The sequence below is a fragment of the Trichosurus vulpecula genome, chromosome 3, assembly GCF_011100635.1.
Source record: "Trichosurus vulpecula isolate mTriVul1 chromosome 3, mTriVul1.pri, whole genome shotgun sequence".
In the NCBI taxonomy this organism is placed as follows: domain Eukaryota; kingdom Metazoa; phylum Chordata; class Mammalia; order Diprotodontia; family Phalangeridae; genus Trichosurus; species Trichosurus vulpecula.
Window position 1 is genome coordinate 314,927,534 of NC_050575.1, and position 15,076 is coordinate 314,942,609.

Sequence of the window (15,076 nt, forward strand, 5' to 3'; positions counted from 1 at the left end):
AGAAAGGAAAAGTCAGTGATGCTCTATGAGGATCCCTCACCTTTCGTGGGTGGTAAGGGGATGGAGGGAAGGAGAGCAGAACAGAAAGACCCCTGGGGGGAGGGGTCAGAGGACCGAATCCTGGCTCTTAACTCTGGACAGCTCACTTTCCCACAGAGACAGCCTCAGCTTTTTTATCTGTAAATTAAGGAGGGAGAAGGGAGGAGGTGGTGGTGAATTAGGCAATCTTTGAAGGCTCTTCCACGTCTAAATCCTGCAAGTTTATGAGTGAAGGCTCATGAGTGACCTTCTCACTTCTGCTACATGACCCAGGGCAGAGATTTCATTTCTAAATGCGTGCAAAGGGCTATCATAATTTGTACAAATCTACTTCACAGAATGACTGGAAGAATTCATTAGGAACAACTAATTTTATGATTCTAGGATAAAAGGGGATCCCCAAGGATTATGCTGCTGCTTGGCCAAGTTTTGCAAGTGAAGAAAAAAGGCTAAGATTCTGAGGATGAAAGCACATTTTAACATTTCATGAGGGCCAGGTATTTTTTTTTCTTTAATGAAGAATTTATGAAGAAGATGAGATAAAATAATTGTGCTAACTTAAATCAAATCTAGAGCGACGGATGGGAATTCATTTTATTTATTTTAAAACACACCTTCAACAACGAATCCAAACCACAGTGGGTTCAAGAAATTGTATACAATAAGGGCTGGACCTGGAGTTGCTCTGAAGACTTAGAGTTGAATCTCACCTAAAGTACTCACTAGCCATGTGACCCTGGGCAAGTCACACTTCTTTTCTCGGTGTCTCAGTTTTTGCTTCTCTAAAATGAGGGCTTCTGGACTCAATGACCTCTGAGCTCCCTTCCAGATCTAAAAATCTATGATCACCCCATACTGATTGTTATATGTAATAACATGCTGAATGACCTTGGGCATGTTCTTGGAAGTATGGTACAGTGAAGAGAGTAGTGCATCTGGAGCTGGAATACCTAGGCTCGATCCTGTGGGGTTCTGGACAAGTCCCTCTCACTCAGCCTCAGTCCCCTCACCTTCAAACTGAGGGGGTTGGATGAGATGGCCTTCAGGGATTATCTCAGTTTCTTATTTATGATCCTTGGATTTCTGACCTCCTTTGTAAAATAAGGGAGCTTGGTTAGTTTCTAAGGACAATTCCCAGTTTTCATATTCAATGATTCTAGATTTTAAAATTCCTTTGCAGTGGTAATTTAAGTAGCAGAAGCAGCAGTAGCCAGTTTCTTGGGTATGAACGTCTCCCCCACCTACTCTCACAGTATCAAAGTCAGCTCGGTTCTAGGTGCCAGAGATAACAAAGGGACTGCAAGGAAGCCCCCCAAACCCCACCTGGAGCAGGGCTATTTCCCTCTTTTGTAGAGGAAGTCTTCCTTGTCAGGAGGAAGATACTCCAGGATTATGCACTTTCTGATGGAGGTATTATATGCAAACAAAAATCAACCCCCCACCCCAGATATTTCCATCCAGACAATTTTTGTTTCTGTCCAGAAGTCTCTTAATGAACACATATGCACAAACACACATTCTCACATGTGTTTACATATACAGTTCTGTATATATCTATTGCACTAGGGGATTTTTCCTTGAAAATTCTGTAAAAGTATGACTTGGCTAAGAAAGTGAACACTGTCTGTCACATTTATGATGTGCCAACTATTCTGTCCACTTTATACATTCACACCCTTTCCCCAATGTTCTTTCTTTTTAAACTCAGGGTAAAAACATCATTCAACTTTTTATTTTCCTTATTTATGGCAATAAAATGACAGTTCCTTGGTAGCTACTACTTCTATACATAAAGATAGCTCCCTTACTTTCTCGTTTTAGATTTTAAAACTTTTAAGGAAACAGGCAAGAGGATGAGGTGTCATGAATGAAACCTTTAAGCAAGGAAGAATTTTGATTCAACCTCTAGCCTGGAAAAACAAGATTTCTGAGTATGCCACAAAGGCCCCTGGGTCATTTATATATTTGAGGAACCAATTTTCCTATGGAAAGAGATGATTGCAGGAAGTCCAGAGGGCTGTGGAACATGTAGACGCCTAAGGAAACTGGTAAGATTCAAACCTTTCACATCACGGCCATGTTAAAGTGGGCATTTGCTTCATGAATAGACAAAACAGCTTGTGTTTATTTGGGGCTAAATTTCAAATCTTAGAAAATGCTTCAGATCCCAAGATCTAAGTCTGGATAGCCTTTTTCTGAACAGTGAATCACTGAGACCCAGAGAGGGGAAGGGGTAGTGGGAGAGTATGACATACTCAGATCTGAGCTTTAGGAAGACACTTTGGCAGCTGAGTGCGGAATATACAAGAGTGGGGGTGGGGTTGGGGGGTGGGAAGAACAAGCATTCATTAAGCAGCTAGGTGGCACCATAGTGCATAGAACACTGGGCTCGGAATCAGAAAGACTGTCTTTCTGAGTTCAAATCCAGTCTCAGACACTTACTGGCTGTATGACCTTGGGCAAGTCACTTAACTCTGTTGGCCTCAGTTTCCTCATCTGTCAAATGAGCTGGAGAAGGAAATGGCAAACCATTCCAGTATCTAAGCCAAGAAAACCCCAGAGGGGGTCACGGAGAGTTGGACGCGACTGAACAACAATATATGCTTACGTTATTGTAACATTAAAAAGAAGCTAAATGAATTTCTGTGAATGGAAGATATGGGAAGTAAATTCTCCCAGGAGGCAAGACTTCCTCAAATCAAAGCCTGGGTTATTAACACAAGTCATAGGCTCATGAGATCGTAGGGTTTAGTACTGAAAGGAAGCTTAAAGACCTGCTAGTCCAATTCCTTATTTTCAAAAGAAAGTGGTGAGGAGTCTAACCGAAGCTCTCACCTGTAGTAAATCGAGAGTATGGAATAGAAGCTCCTTGAGGGCAGGGGATATTTATTTCATTGTTACCTTTTTTATCCCTAGCACCCAGCACAATTCTCAGCTCAGACTAACTGCTTAGTAAGTGCTGGTTGAATTAAAATGAACTTAATTAAATAGCAAAAACCAGGATACAAGCCCAGGTTCTTTTGACTCAACATTTAGTGTTCTTTCTATTTCATCATAGGCCTACAGCTATGTGGGACAAAGTCTCAGCTTCCCTTACAGTTTTGTTTACTCATTTGTAAAAATGGGACTCGTGATTTCCATCAGAGGAAGGTTAATGAGAATTAACTGATCCACATAAAGAGCCCAGTGTAACTGGATGAAAGGCAAAACATTCAAGCATTCTAGCCAGGTGTATGCTTTCCCCCAGGTCCTCCCCTCCCCCTATGTCCCCACCTTCTTCCTTCTCCCCAACCCCACCTTGCAGTTGATGATTAAACTCTAAGACCACAAGGATGCTTTGGTGTTTCCCCAGGAGCAAACATTGCGGCTGGGTGTATTTCCATTTTAAAAAAAGAAGAATTAAAATGCCCATGAAGTAAGCTGGGCCCCTCTAGGCTCCCAGGCAAAGTGCCAACGCAGGCTGCACAGTGGGGGAGTTTGGCCCCTGGTCAGAAAACCCGGTTGGAGCTTCTCAGCTTTCTAAATGTTTTACCTGATGAGCAGGGGGCAAGTTGGGGAGCCAAGGACCCCGTGGCCCAATCCCCAATCAACAAAATGATTGTTGTTGGGCCAGAGAGAAAGAGCTCAGTATTACAGGGACTTTAGAACTCAATCTATGGGTAGGTTTTCAATCAAGAATGATCTTGTCTCTAAAATTTCTGCTTTTCCCTAACTCTCTAGCATGCTGAGATTCAGAGACCGACTCACTGGACGCCAGGGCTGGAAGGGATCTTGAACACAAAGCTGATGCAATAGTTGGTCAATAGTCATTTATTAAGCACCTATTATATGCCAGATACAGTGCTAAGTGCTGGGGATAGAAAAAGAGGCAAAAGACAGTCTCTGACTTCAAGGATCTTAAAATTTAATGGGAGAGAAAACAAACGACTATGTACAAACAAGCATATACAGGATAAATAGGCAATAATTAACAGAGGGAAGGTACTAGTATGAAGAAGAAGGTGGGATTTTAGTTAGGACTTAAAGGAAGCCAGGGAGTTCAGTACATGTAAAAGAGGGAGAACATTCTAGGCATGGAAGGCAGCCAGAAAAAATGCCCAGAGTGCAAAGATGGAGGGTCTTATTCAGGGGACAGCCAGGAGGCCGGGTTAATGGATTGAAGAGTATGCGTTAGGAAGTAAGGTGTGAGAAGACTGGAAAGGTAGGAGGGAGATGGGTTACCAAAGGCTTTGAATGCTAAATGGAGGATTTCGTATTCAATCCTGGAGGCAATAGGGGACCACTGGAATATACTGGGTAGGTGATAAGGCCAGACCTACACTTCAGGAATATCACTTTGGTGGATGAATGGAGGGTGGATTGAAGGGTAGTCTATTGCAATAGTTCAGGTATAAGGTGATGAGGACCTTCACCAGTGTCAGAGGAAGGAAGGGGGCATATACAAGAGATATTGCAAAGGTGAGATCGACTGGCCTTGGCAATTGATTGGATATGGGTAGGGGGTGTGAGAGATGGTGAGGAGTCCAGGGTGACTCCTAAGTGTTAAACCTGAGGGACTAGAAAGATGGCATTTCCTTATACAGTGTAAAGGAAAGTTAAGAAGCTGGGAAGGTTTAGAAGAAAAGATGAATTTGGTTTAGGACATATTAAATTTAAGATATCTACTGGACATCCAGTTTGAGATGTCTCAAGGCAAAATTAGAGGTCAGCAGAGAGGTTGGGGCAGGATAGGTAGATTTGAAAATCATCAGCATAGAGATGATAATTGAATCCATGAGAATTGCTGAGATCATCCAATGAAGTAGTATAGAGGGAGAAGAGAAGAGGGCCCAGGATAGAGCCCAGGGGGTGGGGAAGACCACATATGGCTGAGGATGGGGGTCCAGAGCATCAAAGGGGTGAAGAGACCTGTCAATGACTACTCTGTAAGCTGCTGTAGCTGAATCACTATTCTTCACCATATAAGATAAGTAGCACTGGTCTTGGAATCAGAAGGCCTAGGTTCAAGTGCTGGCCCTGGGCAACCCATGTGACATCTCTGTGTTTTCATTGTAAAACAGGTATACATAATATTTCTACCACCTTAAGGAGTTACTATGTGTACTTTGTAATCTTAAAATGCTATATGGAACTGTGAGCTATCATCCTTATTCTAGCAGGCTTTTATAACATGACAGACTCCCATGCTTCTACAAATCTAGAATGCAGCTAAATCCCACCAGGGTTACCAGGTTCATAGAAAGGCAAATTGAGTGTATAGAGTTCAGGGTACCCTTTGCAACTTGGCCTCTTTCCAAGGTCTGATCCTTCTCTTAAACTCCCCCCCACTCCCAATTCACAAGGTAATCTCTTTGTTCCCTATTACCACATCGAGACCTTTGTTCTGCCAACATGACTGACAGTTTCTCCTTTGAAGTTCACGGCTTTAGAGTAAATTGCCTTCTCCGAGATCTTTGTCACTTCTCCATAATAATTTTAGCCTCTACTATAATGTTATTTTCAATCGCAACTAGCTGACGTTTATTAAGCACTGAATGTGGGCAAGGCACAATGTAAGGGGCTTAGATTTCAGTGAAAAATTTTTTTTTAAAAAACACTGTGCCCTCAGAGAAGTTTACATTCTCTAGCATGCACATAAACAAGTAAATATAAGTTAACAAAAGAAGAGAGAGCATAGTCATGACCAAAGGATCAAAGCAGACTTCCTGGAAAAGGTAGGTTAAAGTGAGCAAAGAGTGTAGTCTGGGATATGGGGGTCTGGACAAAGACAGGAGATGGAAAATGAATTCAGGGAACAGTGTGTGAAAAGGAACACGCTATTATGAAAAAGGTGCAGAAAGGCAGGACTGCTTCCATAGAGCTGAAAGGGACTTCTGAGGTTCCCTCCAACCCTTATGCAAAGTTTGAATTAATTTCCGACAATCCCAAGAGGCTGGAGTCTGATTCTAGAGGGCTTTAAATGCCGGTTTGAGAAGTTGGTGTTTTATTTATCATAGAGTCGGTTAAGAGTCCCTAAGGATTTTTCAGCATGGTCAGATCTGTGCTTTAAGATGATTCTAGCAGATGTGTGGACCATGGCTTGGGAAGGAGAGAAACTGGAAGCAAGGAGACCAATTAGGAGGCTACTGCCACAGTTTAGATTACAGGTGATAATGGCTTGGACTGGGTTGTTGGCTGTGTGAGTGGGGAGAAGGGAAAAGGTGTGAAAAACGCTGTGAGGGCAAATGAGATAAGATTAGGAAGGGTGAAGGATGTTTCTGAGGCTGTGACCCTAGGAGACAGGAAGGATGATGGTGCCTTTCCAGAGCCTTAATGAGGGCAGATTCAGTTCTCAAGGGATGGGGTAGGTGGCCGCAACAAGGGATGAATACAGAAATGACCACTCCTATGTTTGGCTGTGGAGATAGGAGGTCAGGATGTTTGAAATGGGCAGGGCAACAAAAATGGGAAAGAGTGAACTTTAGAGAAGAGGCTGCTGAGGTTTAGTGGTAGAAGGAGGATCTGAAAGGGGTACTAAATAAAAAGGAATTCTCCAATTCTGCCTGCTAGGCCTGTGTGTCAGGCAGTATGAGAGAAGAGCAGTTAGCTTCGGAGGGAATGCTACATGCTGTGTTCAGTAAAAACCTAGGCTTCAGTGAGTAGCAGAAGATGGAAGGAACGTGAGAAGAGGTCTAGGATGAAGAAGGGTTTGTTAATAATTTAGGAGGGTGCCAGGGCACGAAGTGGAAAGGTAACGTAGAGGAACTAGGAAAGCTAGCCCTGAATTTATTATTGGCTGTGAATGTTAGCAGTCTGAGGGCAGGTCCACAGGCAAGGAGGTGCACTGAGGGCAGACAGTCTCGGTGGGAGAGTGGATCCTGAGAGAGGAACATGATGGTCAAGACGCATAGGACCCTGGAGGGTGACAGCTCAGGGTCAACCGGTGTTCCACATAAGGAAAGAAAAAAGGGCATCCTACTGGATATTGGCTTCTAGGGAAAGGCCCTGGTCATCTTAGTGATTATTCTCCTTAATAAAAGGATTTGTTTTGTGAAGTTTGGATTCAGTCAAAGGGTCGCACTTGAGGACCTAGAAGGCTACATGTGGCCTCAAGGCCACAGGTTCCTCAACGCCACCCCCCCACCCCATCTTAGTCCCTCAACATAAACAGTAAAATTTAGAGAACAAGCAGGATTAGGAGATGCTGATTATATTCTAATTTAAATAGCTGTGATCAGTGTACTTGCCTTACTCGTTTCCCTCAACTAGATTGAAAGCTCATTGAGATCACAGACTGCCTGGTTTCATCTTTTTATCCTGAAAGTCTAGCATAGGCCATACATGTAGTAGTTACTTAATAAATGTTTGTTAAAAGTGAAATGAATATGTTTCTGTTTCTTTGTTCCCATTTTTAGGCTCCCTCAATTATTTATAGGACTTAAATCATCAGGAGCTACGTGCAAGAAGCCTCAGGAAGGTCCCTTTGCAACTTCTCCCAAAGTAATCCAGCCTGCACTTAAACATACTTAGGAAAGAGATTTCCTTGAAACTAAAAATTAGAAAAAACAAAACAAAATAACCTTCCCCACTTAGAAACACTTTTCTAGTTTCACAGAAATGAAATGAGGTAACAGAGTGGGAGTGTTTTTCTTGACTTTTTGGTAACTTGGTCTCATACTTTTTGGTGGGAGGCAGATTCTGGGATGCTCAGTCACCTAGAAATATTTTGAACAGGTATGAAATTTCAAACTATGTCACTGATAGCTGAGATTAACATGCCTAAAACTTTTGGTTACCTTTTTAAAAAAGTTTCCCTCCTCCCAAGGTTTCTGCAGGTTTCATACAGGTAGCGTTGGGATACAAATAATTTAGGAAGATTGGGTGTGTCCTTAGGATAGAGATATGCTATCCATGCTGATTCCCCACCTGGTGATGTCATTACCCTCAGGGCAAAAGTACCAAAAGTGTGACCATTTCTAGTTTTATGTTTCCCACGATTTTATTTATGCTGTTACTGTTCTAGAATAGATATTTTTCAAATCAAGTTTCCTAATATAGATAGAAACTAGCAGGGAGATACATAGAGGTGGGGGAAAACCAGAGGGCTAAACTTGGGTATAGATTGTCAGCAATAAGCAGTGTTATCATTGGACCCCTTTGTTAAGAATTATCTATATATTCCCAAGTCAATTTTAACTTTTTTCCCCCTCGTGTACTTTATGGTGTCAAAAGCTATTTTGGCTTTCTCCAGAAATCTAATCCCCAGTTAGAGCATTGTACCTGTGGGAAATTTGGCTTTGAATAATCTTGTTTTGATAAAGCTCACATTTCTAGGACCATAAGCCCAGAAGAGTCCAAAAGAGTGGCACATTTGTGTGTTTTACTCTCTATGGCTATGGCTGGCTGACCAGGGCTTGCTTCACTGTTCTGTCACTCAGACATACAAATATTTACATTTGCTCCTATCTTGTCTCCCCAATTACCACATTGGTCCAAATATAGGCTGTACTCTACTCCACCCCCTCAAGTCTGGTTCGTATAAAACCTGATTATGGTCTATAATCAGTGTTGTTTTTTAGTATATACCTATCTATTTCTTACTACTCAGAAAGAGGTCATTTTAGTGGGGCAGCTTGTTTTATCAGGAGCTCAGAGATTCCTGCCCCCAACTTAGGCCAAAACTGTCCTTTCTTGCCAACTAAGTTTCTGCTGTGGCCCAAAGAAAGGAAGAATGTCACTTGTCTATCTTGCAGGAATACAGTGAAGCTCTCCCATGTTTTAGAACAAAAGATAAAAAAATGTCCTTCCTGGTCAGGTTGTGGGTATCTGGATACACATTCATCAGAGAACCACTGGACACAATCCTTTTCAGCTGCCAGGGCATCAGTTAATAAGTGATCTGATTGGCATTTTAGTAATGTTAATGATGATGGTAATTAATGAGAATGGCTATTTAAAAAATTTTATGCAGAACCTTTCTTCTGAGGATGTCACAGCACTTTGCAAATGTCGACTTCCTAAGCCTTGCATCATTTCTAAGAGAGAGGGAGGTGGTTGGGCTGTGAGCGTCACCAAAAGCTCTGCAAAGGGGAAGGCCTCAATTCAAATAGCAACACAGAATACAAGAAGAAAACTTTAAATTTATCATTTAATTCTTAGGCTACAAGACTAGCTTTCAAATCACAGAAACATGGAAACTCATGCCTGGACAGGACCTTGCAGCTCCTCATTTTACAGGTAAGGAAACAGGAGAATGGAAAAGAGGAAATTACTCATCCAAGGAGACCCAAGACTGATGTCCCTGCCTTCAATTCCTTTCTAATTTGCTGTTCAATAAATACCCTCTAGACATCATTTTGGTCATGTCTCCCCACCCAGGCTCAAAAATATTCAGTGACTCCCCACTGATTTTAGAATAAAATCCAAACTCATCAGTTTAGTACTGTGCCCTTCCACAGACCTCCACAAACTGGCCCCAATTAACCTTTTCAAAATGACTGACATTTACCTTCTACTGTTCATCTCCTTTAAATAAACCCTGTCAGTCAAAGTGGGCTCTTCACAGTCCCTTGAGCAGACCTGTGTTCTCTTCTCTTTGAACCCTTCACATGGACTGCTCTCCCTACCTTCTCTATACCTTTTCAAATTCTATCCATTATTGAAAAACAGTTTCATGTAATCATACTTAGAGTTGGAAGGACTTTAAAGATCTCAGACCATACCCCCCATTTTACAGACAATGAAACTAAGGCCTACCTAGTGAATAGCAGAATCATAATTCAAACCCCAATCCTCTGACTCAAAATTCAGTGTTTTCTACACCTTACTGTACTGTTTGTATGATCTAATCTCGTCTGCACAGCCTTCTTTGGCCTCCAATGCTGCTTATTGAATGTACGACTAACCAAACACTGCCTGGTGGCACCAAAGTCCTTCTCTGATTCACCCTCACACAAACACCTTCAAGGCTATTTTTTGGAGGCTCCTTGGTCATCTTCTATTTAATTTTCTCTACAGTTTGTCTTGGTATCCCCAACACCAATTTAATAAATCTTGTTGAATTAAGGATGACCTTGATATTCATTGTGACCAGATTCTTTTTAAGTCCCATGCCTAGCAGCGTGAAGGTGACCATGAGCTCTCTAGGGCCATGCCAATGGAATGGAGGTTGTGTCCGGTTCTGGTGAGTTGGGACGACTTTGGATATGGACCTGATGATATCTGGGGGCAGCATGGCACAGTGAGTGCAAAGAGATCTGGCTGGCTCTGGAGTCAGAGCACCTAGGTTCACTTCCCCTTTTGTCCCTTGTTACCTGAGTGACCCTGGATAAATCTCTTAACCAGCCCAGGCTTCAATTTCCTAATTTGTAAAGTGAGGGCAGAGGGCTAGATCTCTTTTGGGTCCTGTTCTAACTTGAATTTTATGATCCTATGCAAATAGAATGCGAAATATCAGGTGAAGCATTTTTTTAAAAGCAACAACAACTAGCCATCTAATATGACATGGAGGGGTGATGACCTAACAGGGAGGTTGTGATCTGAACTGTTGAGATATATACCACATGCAGCCCACAGCACTCCCAAGTGCGGCCTGAACCAGATTAAAATGTACCTGGGAAATATTTATAAAAATTAACAAAAAACCCAACAAAACATAGATAAGTATTATAGCTTAAAATTAAAGTCAATATGTGGCCCACAGTGATTCTTATCCTTGGATTAGTGGCCCCCGTTTCTATATGAGTTTGACACCACTGAGGAAGGAGAGGGAAAGAGAAAGCAAAAAGAAGAAAAGGAGAAGGGGGGGGAACAGAAGGAAGAAGGAAAGGGAAAGAGAAAGGGGAAGAGACAGAAGGGAGAAAGGAAGAAGGGAGGGAGGGAGAAGGTGAGAAAAGAAGAAGAGAGAAAGGAAAAGAGAGGAGAGAGGGAAGAAGGGAGAGGGACACAAAGGAGAAAGGAAGAAGGAAGAGGGAGAAAGAAAAGGGAGAAAGAGAGGGAAAAAGAAAGGGAAAGAAAAGGAGATAAGGAAAAAGGGAGAGGGACAGAAGGGAGAAAGGAAGAAGAGAGAAGGAGAGAAGAGACAAATTGTTATCTTTACATATACATATATCTAATTAGACAAAAAGACCTTGAAGGAAGCAACCCATATTTCATTCTTTTTGATATTCCTTACTGTAGCCAGTCTAGTGCTTTGATAAATTTTTCTTAATTGATCTTTCTTCCCCACTACCAGCTGTTGGAGACCTTTGGGGCTATCTCCTTTTGTGGGAAATGACCTATCAGATCAACTATTTCATGCTGGTTGACAGGACCACACCTGCACATGGTGATTCAGAGGTCCAGAGACCAGGAGATACTTACTTACAGGCTGGCTTCTCCTCTTCCACCAAAAACCTACAGGTTCCATGAAAGCAGAACTGACTGTGGGAATCTGGACAGTCATTAAAATGTGAAACCACTGCGGCTGCCATAGGGGGACCTGCTGGGACAAGAAGAGGGATGGAGTTAGACATTAGGTGGAATGCACCGTGATCGTTCAGTCAGTAAACACTTAGATATGTTATCCCATTGCCCACAAAGGAATGATTGTGGGCAAATGTTACTCCATGGTAAATTTTGAGGAGAGAATGCCAAACCTGTCTGAAATCCCTAATGAAACATGGGTTATTTGGTCCATGTGTGAGGCATCATGATGTAAGGGAAAGGACATTGGACTTAGAAGACAACAGGATTTGAATGATTATTCTACCATTGACTTAAACTTGCTAAGCCTCAAAAGAGGGATGATACTTGCAATGCCTACCTTGGAGGGTTGTTGTGTGATTCAAATGAGATAATATTTATAAAGTACTCTGCTGACTTTAAAGCACTAAGTAAATATATATTATTATATACATTTAATAGTCAATTTAAACATTCTTGGCAGAGTTGGAGATGATGTCCACCGTATAAATTTCAGCTGCTTTAGGATGATATTTTCAACCTCTTTATTGGGGAGGTGGGGTGGCGGAAGGATTAAGGGTTATTGGAAGTTGCTAGGATGCTACAGCATTTTCCATTTGAAAACCAACATCAATTTTATTAGTTATTCCTCACGACTCATTTTATAAATAAGGGAACTGATGAGCAAGAAAGGAGTTTAAGACATGCGTTTAATGTCTAGTTGCAAGTCTCAGACACAGCTGGCATAAAAGTCATTGGCCCAAGTTCAGAAACAGCTGTCGCTCTAACCACCACCCACACTGTCTCTTAAGAGTTTGGAACCGAGTCATATGCCTGTGACAACATCGCCAGCATCACACCTGACTTATATACAGTCTGTCAGAGTTGAAAAGGCCCTTGAAAATCATCTAATACAACCTTCTCATTTTTACAAATGTCTTCATTTGTAAGCCTCATTCATGAGGCTTGGAGAAGATTCATGGTCACTAGAAACAGTGGAAAAAAGAAATGGATTTGAAATCAGAAGATGTAATTGTGAATTCTGGCTCTGCTACTTAGTAGCAAGTCACTCTAAGACTCAGTTTCTCTCATCTATAAAATGGAGGGGCTAGAGACTAAAGAATTGCAGACATCCCTCTCACGAACCATCCTCCCAAACTTGGCGGGTTTTTTTTGGGGAGGGGGTGGTACAATTTGAGATCTATATAAGTCTTATTTGTGACAGGCTATATCCATTCCAGCTCCATCCCTCCTGCTTCCTGACATCCCCTATCCTGTCTCTTTTCTCTAACATCCTGTATCTGCAATGGTTCATGCTAGAAACTACGTGTCTCATGCTGTACTCAACTGAACCTCACTAGTCAGTCCCTGGAATCTCCCTGCTGAGGTGAGAAATCAATCAGACATTCCTCAGTGGGCCCCACCCTCCCTGTGACACTCTTGTCTCTCACCTGCATTCATGGAACCTAGGCATCATCTATAAAACTCAGAGAAATGACAGGAATTGGTATCACTTTGTTATGTCAGGTCCCAAGAGGAGCTTCTCAGAGGAACATCCCTGCCCCACTTTGTTCTATTGCTACAGTCTTGAGATGATCACACTCGAGCACCTGCCTTAGGTAATTGAAATCTAGATGCCCTGAACTGTTTTTGCCTTGACCCCTATTCCTATCTTAAGTGATGCCTGATGCCTTCCCTGTGTAAGTTAAAAACGTCTGAAATAAGGGAGCTTTCAAGTTCATTGGCCAGTTGGTCTCTTTCATGAAAGCCTCTAAATTCCAAAGTACCTTTAAGAACTGGGTTTAAACCTTGGCTCTTCTATCTGGTATCTGTGGAACCTAAGGCAAGCTCTTTTTCCCCGAAGACCCTATTTCTTAATTTGTAAAATGAAAGTGTGTAGTCTAGATAATCTCTAAGGCTCCTTTCAGATCTAAAATTACCCATACAGAGCCAGGACATGGTTGAATGCAGATCTCCTCACACTCCCAGAGCAGGCACTTTTACTGTTACCTACCACTGAGGCAGCTTGTGGCACAGTGGGTAGAGCGCTGTGCCTGGAGTCAGGAAGATCTGAATTCAAATCCAGCCTCAGTCACTTACTAGCTGGGTGACCCTGGGCAAGTCATTTAACCTCTGTTTGTCTCAGGATTTTCAACTGTAAAAAAGAGATAACAGCACCTATTTTGCAAAACTATTGTGAGGATTAAATGAAATAATATTTCTAAAGTGCTTAACACAGTGTCTGGCACATTGTAGGCACCAAATAAATACTGTAAATACTTATTCCCCTCCCTTCTCCTACCCTAACTTCTACACTGACCACATTTCAGATTTAAAGAAAAAAAAACAGACAAGAATCTTTGTCTCTGGCTTTAAGCCTCCCAGTGTTCCTTGGACTATATACATCCATTCCCACACAACAGCTAGCTTGGCTGTTCCATTTCCATCCTCTCTCCCACAACTACCACTACTCCACCTTAACAAATCCAGACATCCATGATTCAATTCTGACCCAATTCTGAGGGCCTGCCCCTAACCTCATTAACATCAGAAAAGTAATTCTAAAGGAAAAATTATATTTGATAGACTAGGAGCTTCTTGAGGATAGCGTCTGTCTCATTCTTGCATTTGTGTCCTGAGCCCTGGATCATCATAGGTGCTTAACAAATGCTTCCTGATTGAATTAAATAACAACAACAACCAACCTACTGTCTTAAAGCCACTAAAATCATTCCAAGAGAGCTGGATCTGTTAGAGATCCAGGCAATAACCAACTTCCATTTCTAAAGAGCTTTTTAGGGACCAAAGCAGTTTCCCATCTATTAGCTCATAAGTAGATTGGGTATTACATTTTCTCTTTGACAGATGATAATAAGAATGATAATAGTTAACACTTGGATAGGGCTTTAAGCTTGGCAAAGCACTTTATACACACACACACACACACACACACACACACACACAATTTCATTGGATAAAGAAACCGAGACTCTGTGTGATAGTCAGAAAGCCTTTCTGGGCCCAGACTTTCTTTTCTTACTACAGGCTGTCTGTCTCTGATCTAGACACATGTCTTCTTCCTGCCTGTTTACCCTCTCCCCTTTTCTGGAATCTTCCATTTAGAAACTTTCATCTCCTATGTGCCTTCATTGATTGCCATGTCCCTACTCATGATAGCAGAAACAGGAAAACACATGGGTAAGATCCCATCACCTTCCCAACCTTCACCCACACTTCCCAAGCTGCCCTAATGTAAGGAATAACTATGAATCTAAGAGTTCTATCTGGGTTGATAACAGCTTGGTATAATGGTGCACCAAGACCAGGAGGTAGCCTTTTTCAAGATCATTACAGACTCCTTCTTCCTACTGTGGAACGAAAACAATCATGCTCAAAGGTCTAGTAAAATAGTCTCTTTCATATATGTTCCTGTCCTGTTTTGGACATATAAACAGCAGCCCTTCCCGCATTGCCCATTTCATCCTCTTTGCTGATAAGTGAGTGTTGAACAACCTTCTTCTTGATTTCAGGGTTGAGTGGTAAGTCTAATTCTTCTGTAATTACCTCTCTCTCTTCCCTCCCCCCTGCCCAAGGCTGCCCAGTCCCAAACACTCCA

General features: G+C 42.0%; 1 protein-coding gene across 1 annotated transcript in view; it reads right to left on the reverse strand.

The window, feature by feature from the left end:
• TGFA (transforming growth factor alpha) overlaps positions 1-15,076 on the reverse strand; it is a 130,503-nt gene that overhangs the window by 13,482 nt on the left and 101,945 nt on the right. Inside the window, exon 3 of the mRNA XM_036750869.1 lies at positions 11,380-11,497. Coding sequence (XP_036606764.1) covers positions 11,380-11,497 — 118 coding nt within the window. The remainder of the gene's footprint in view (positions 1-11,379; positions 11,498-15,076) is intronic.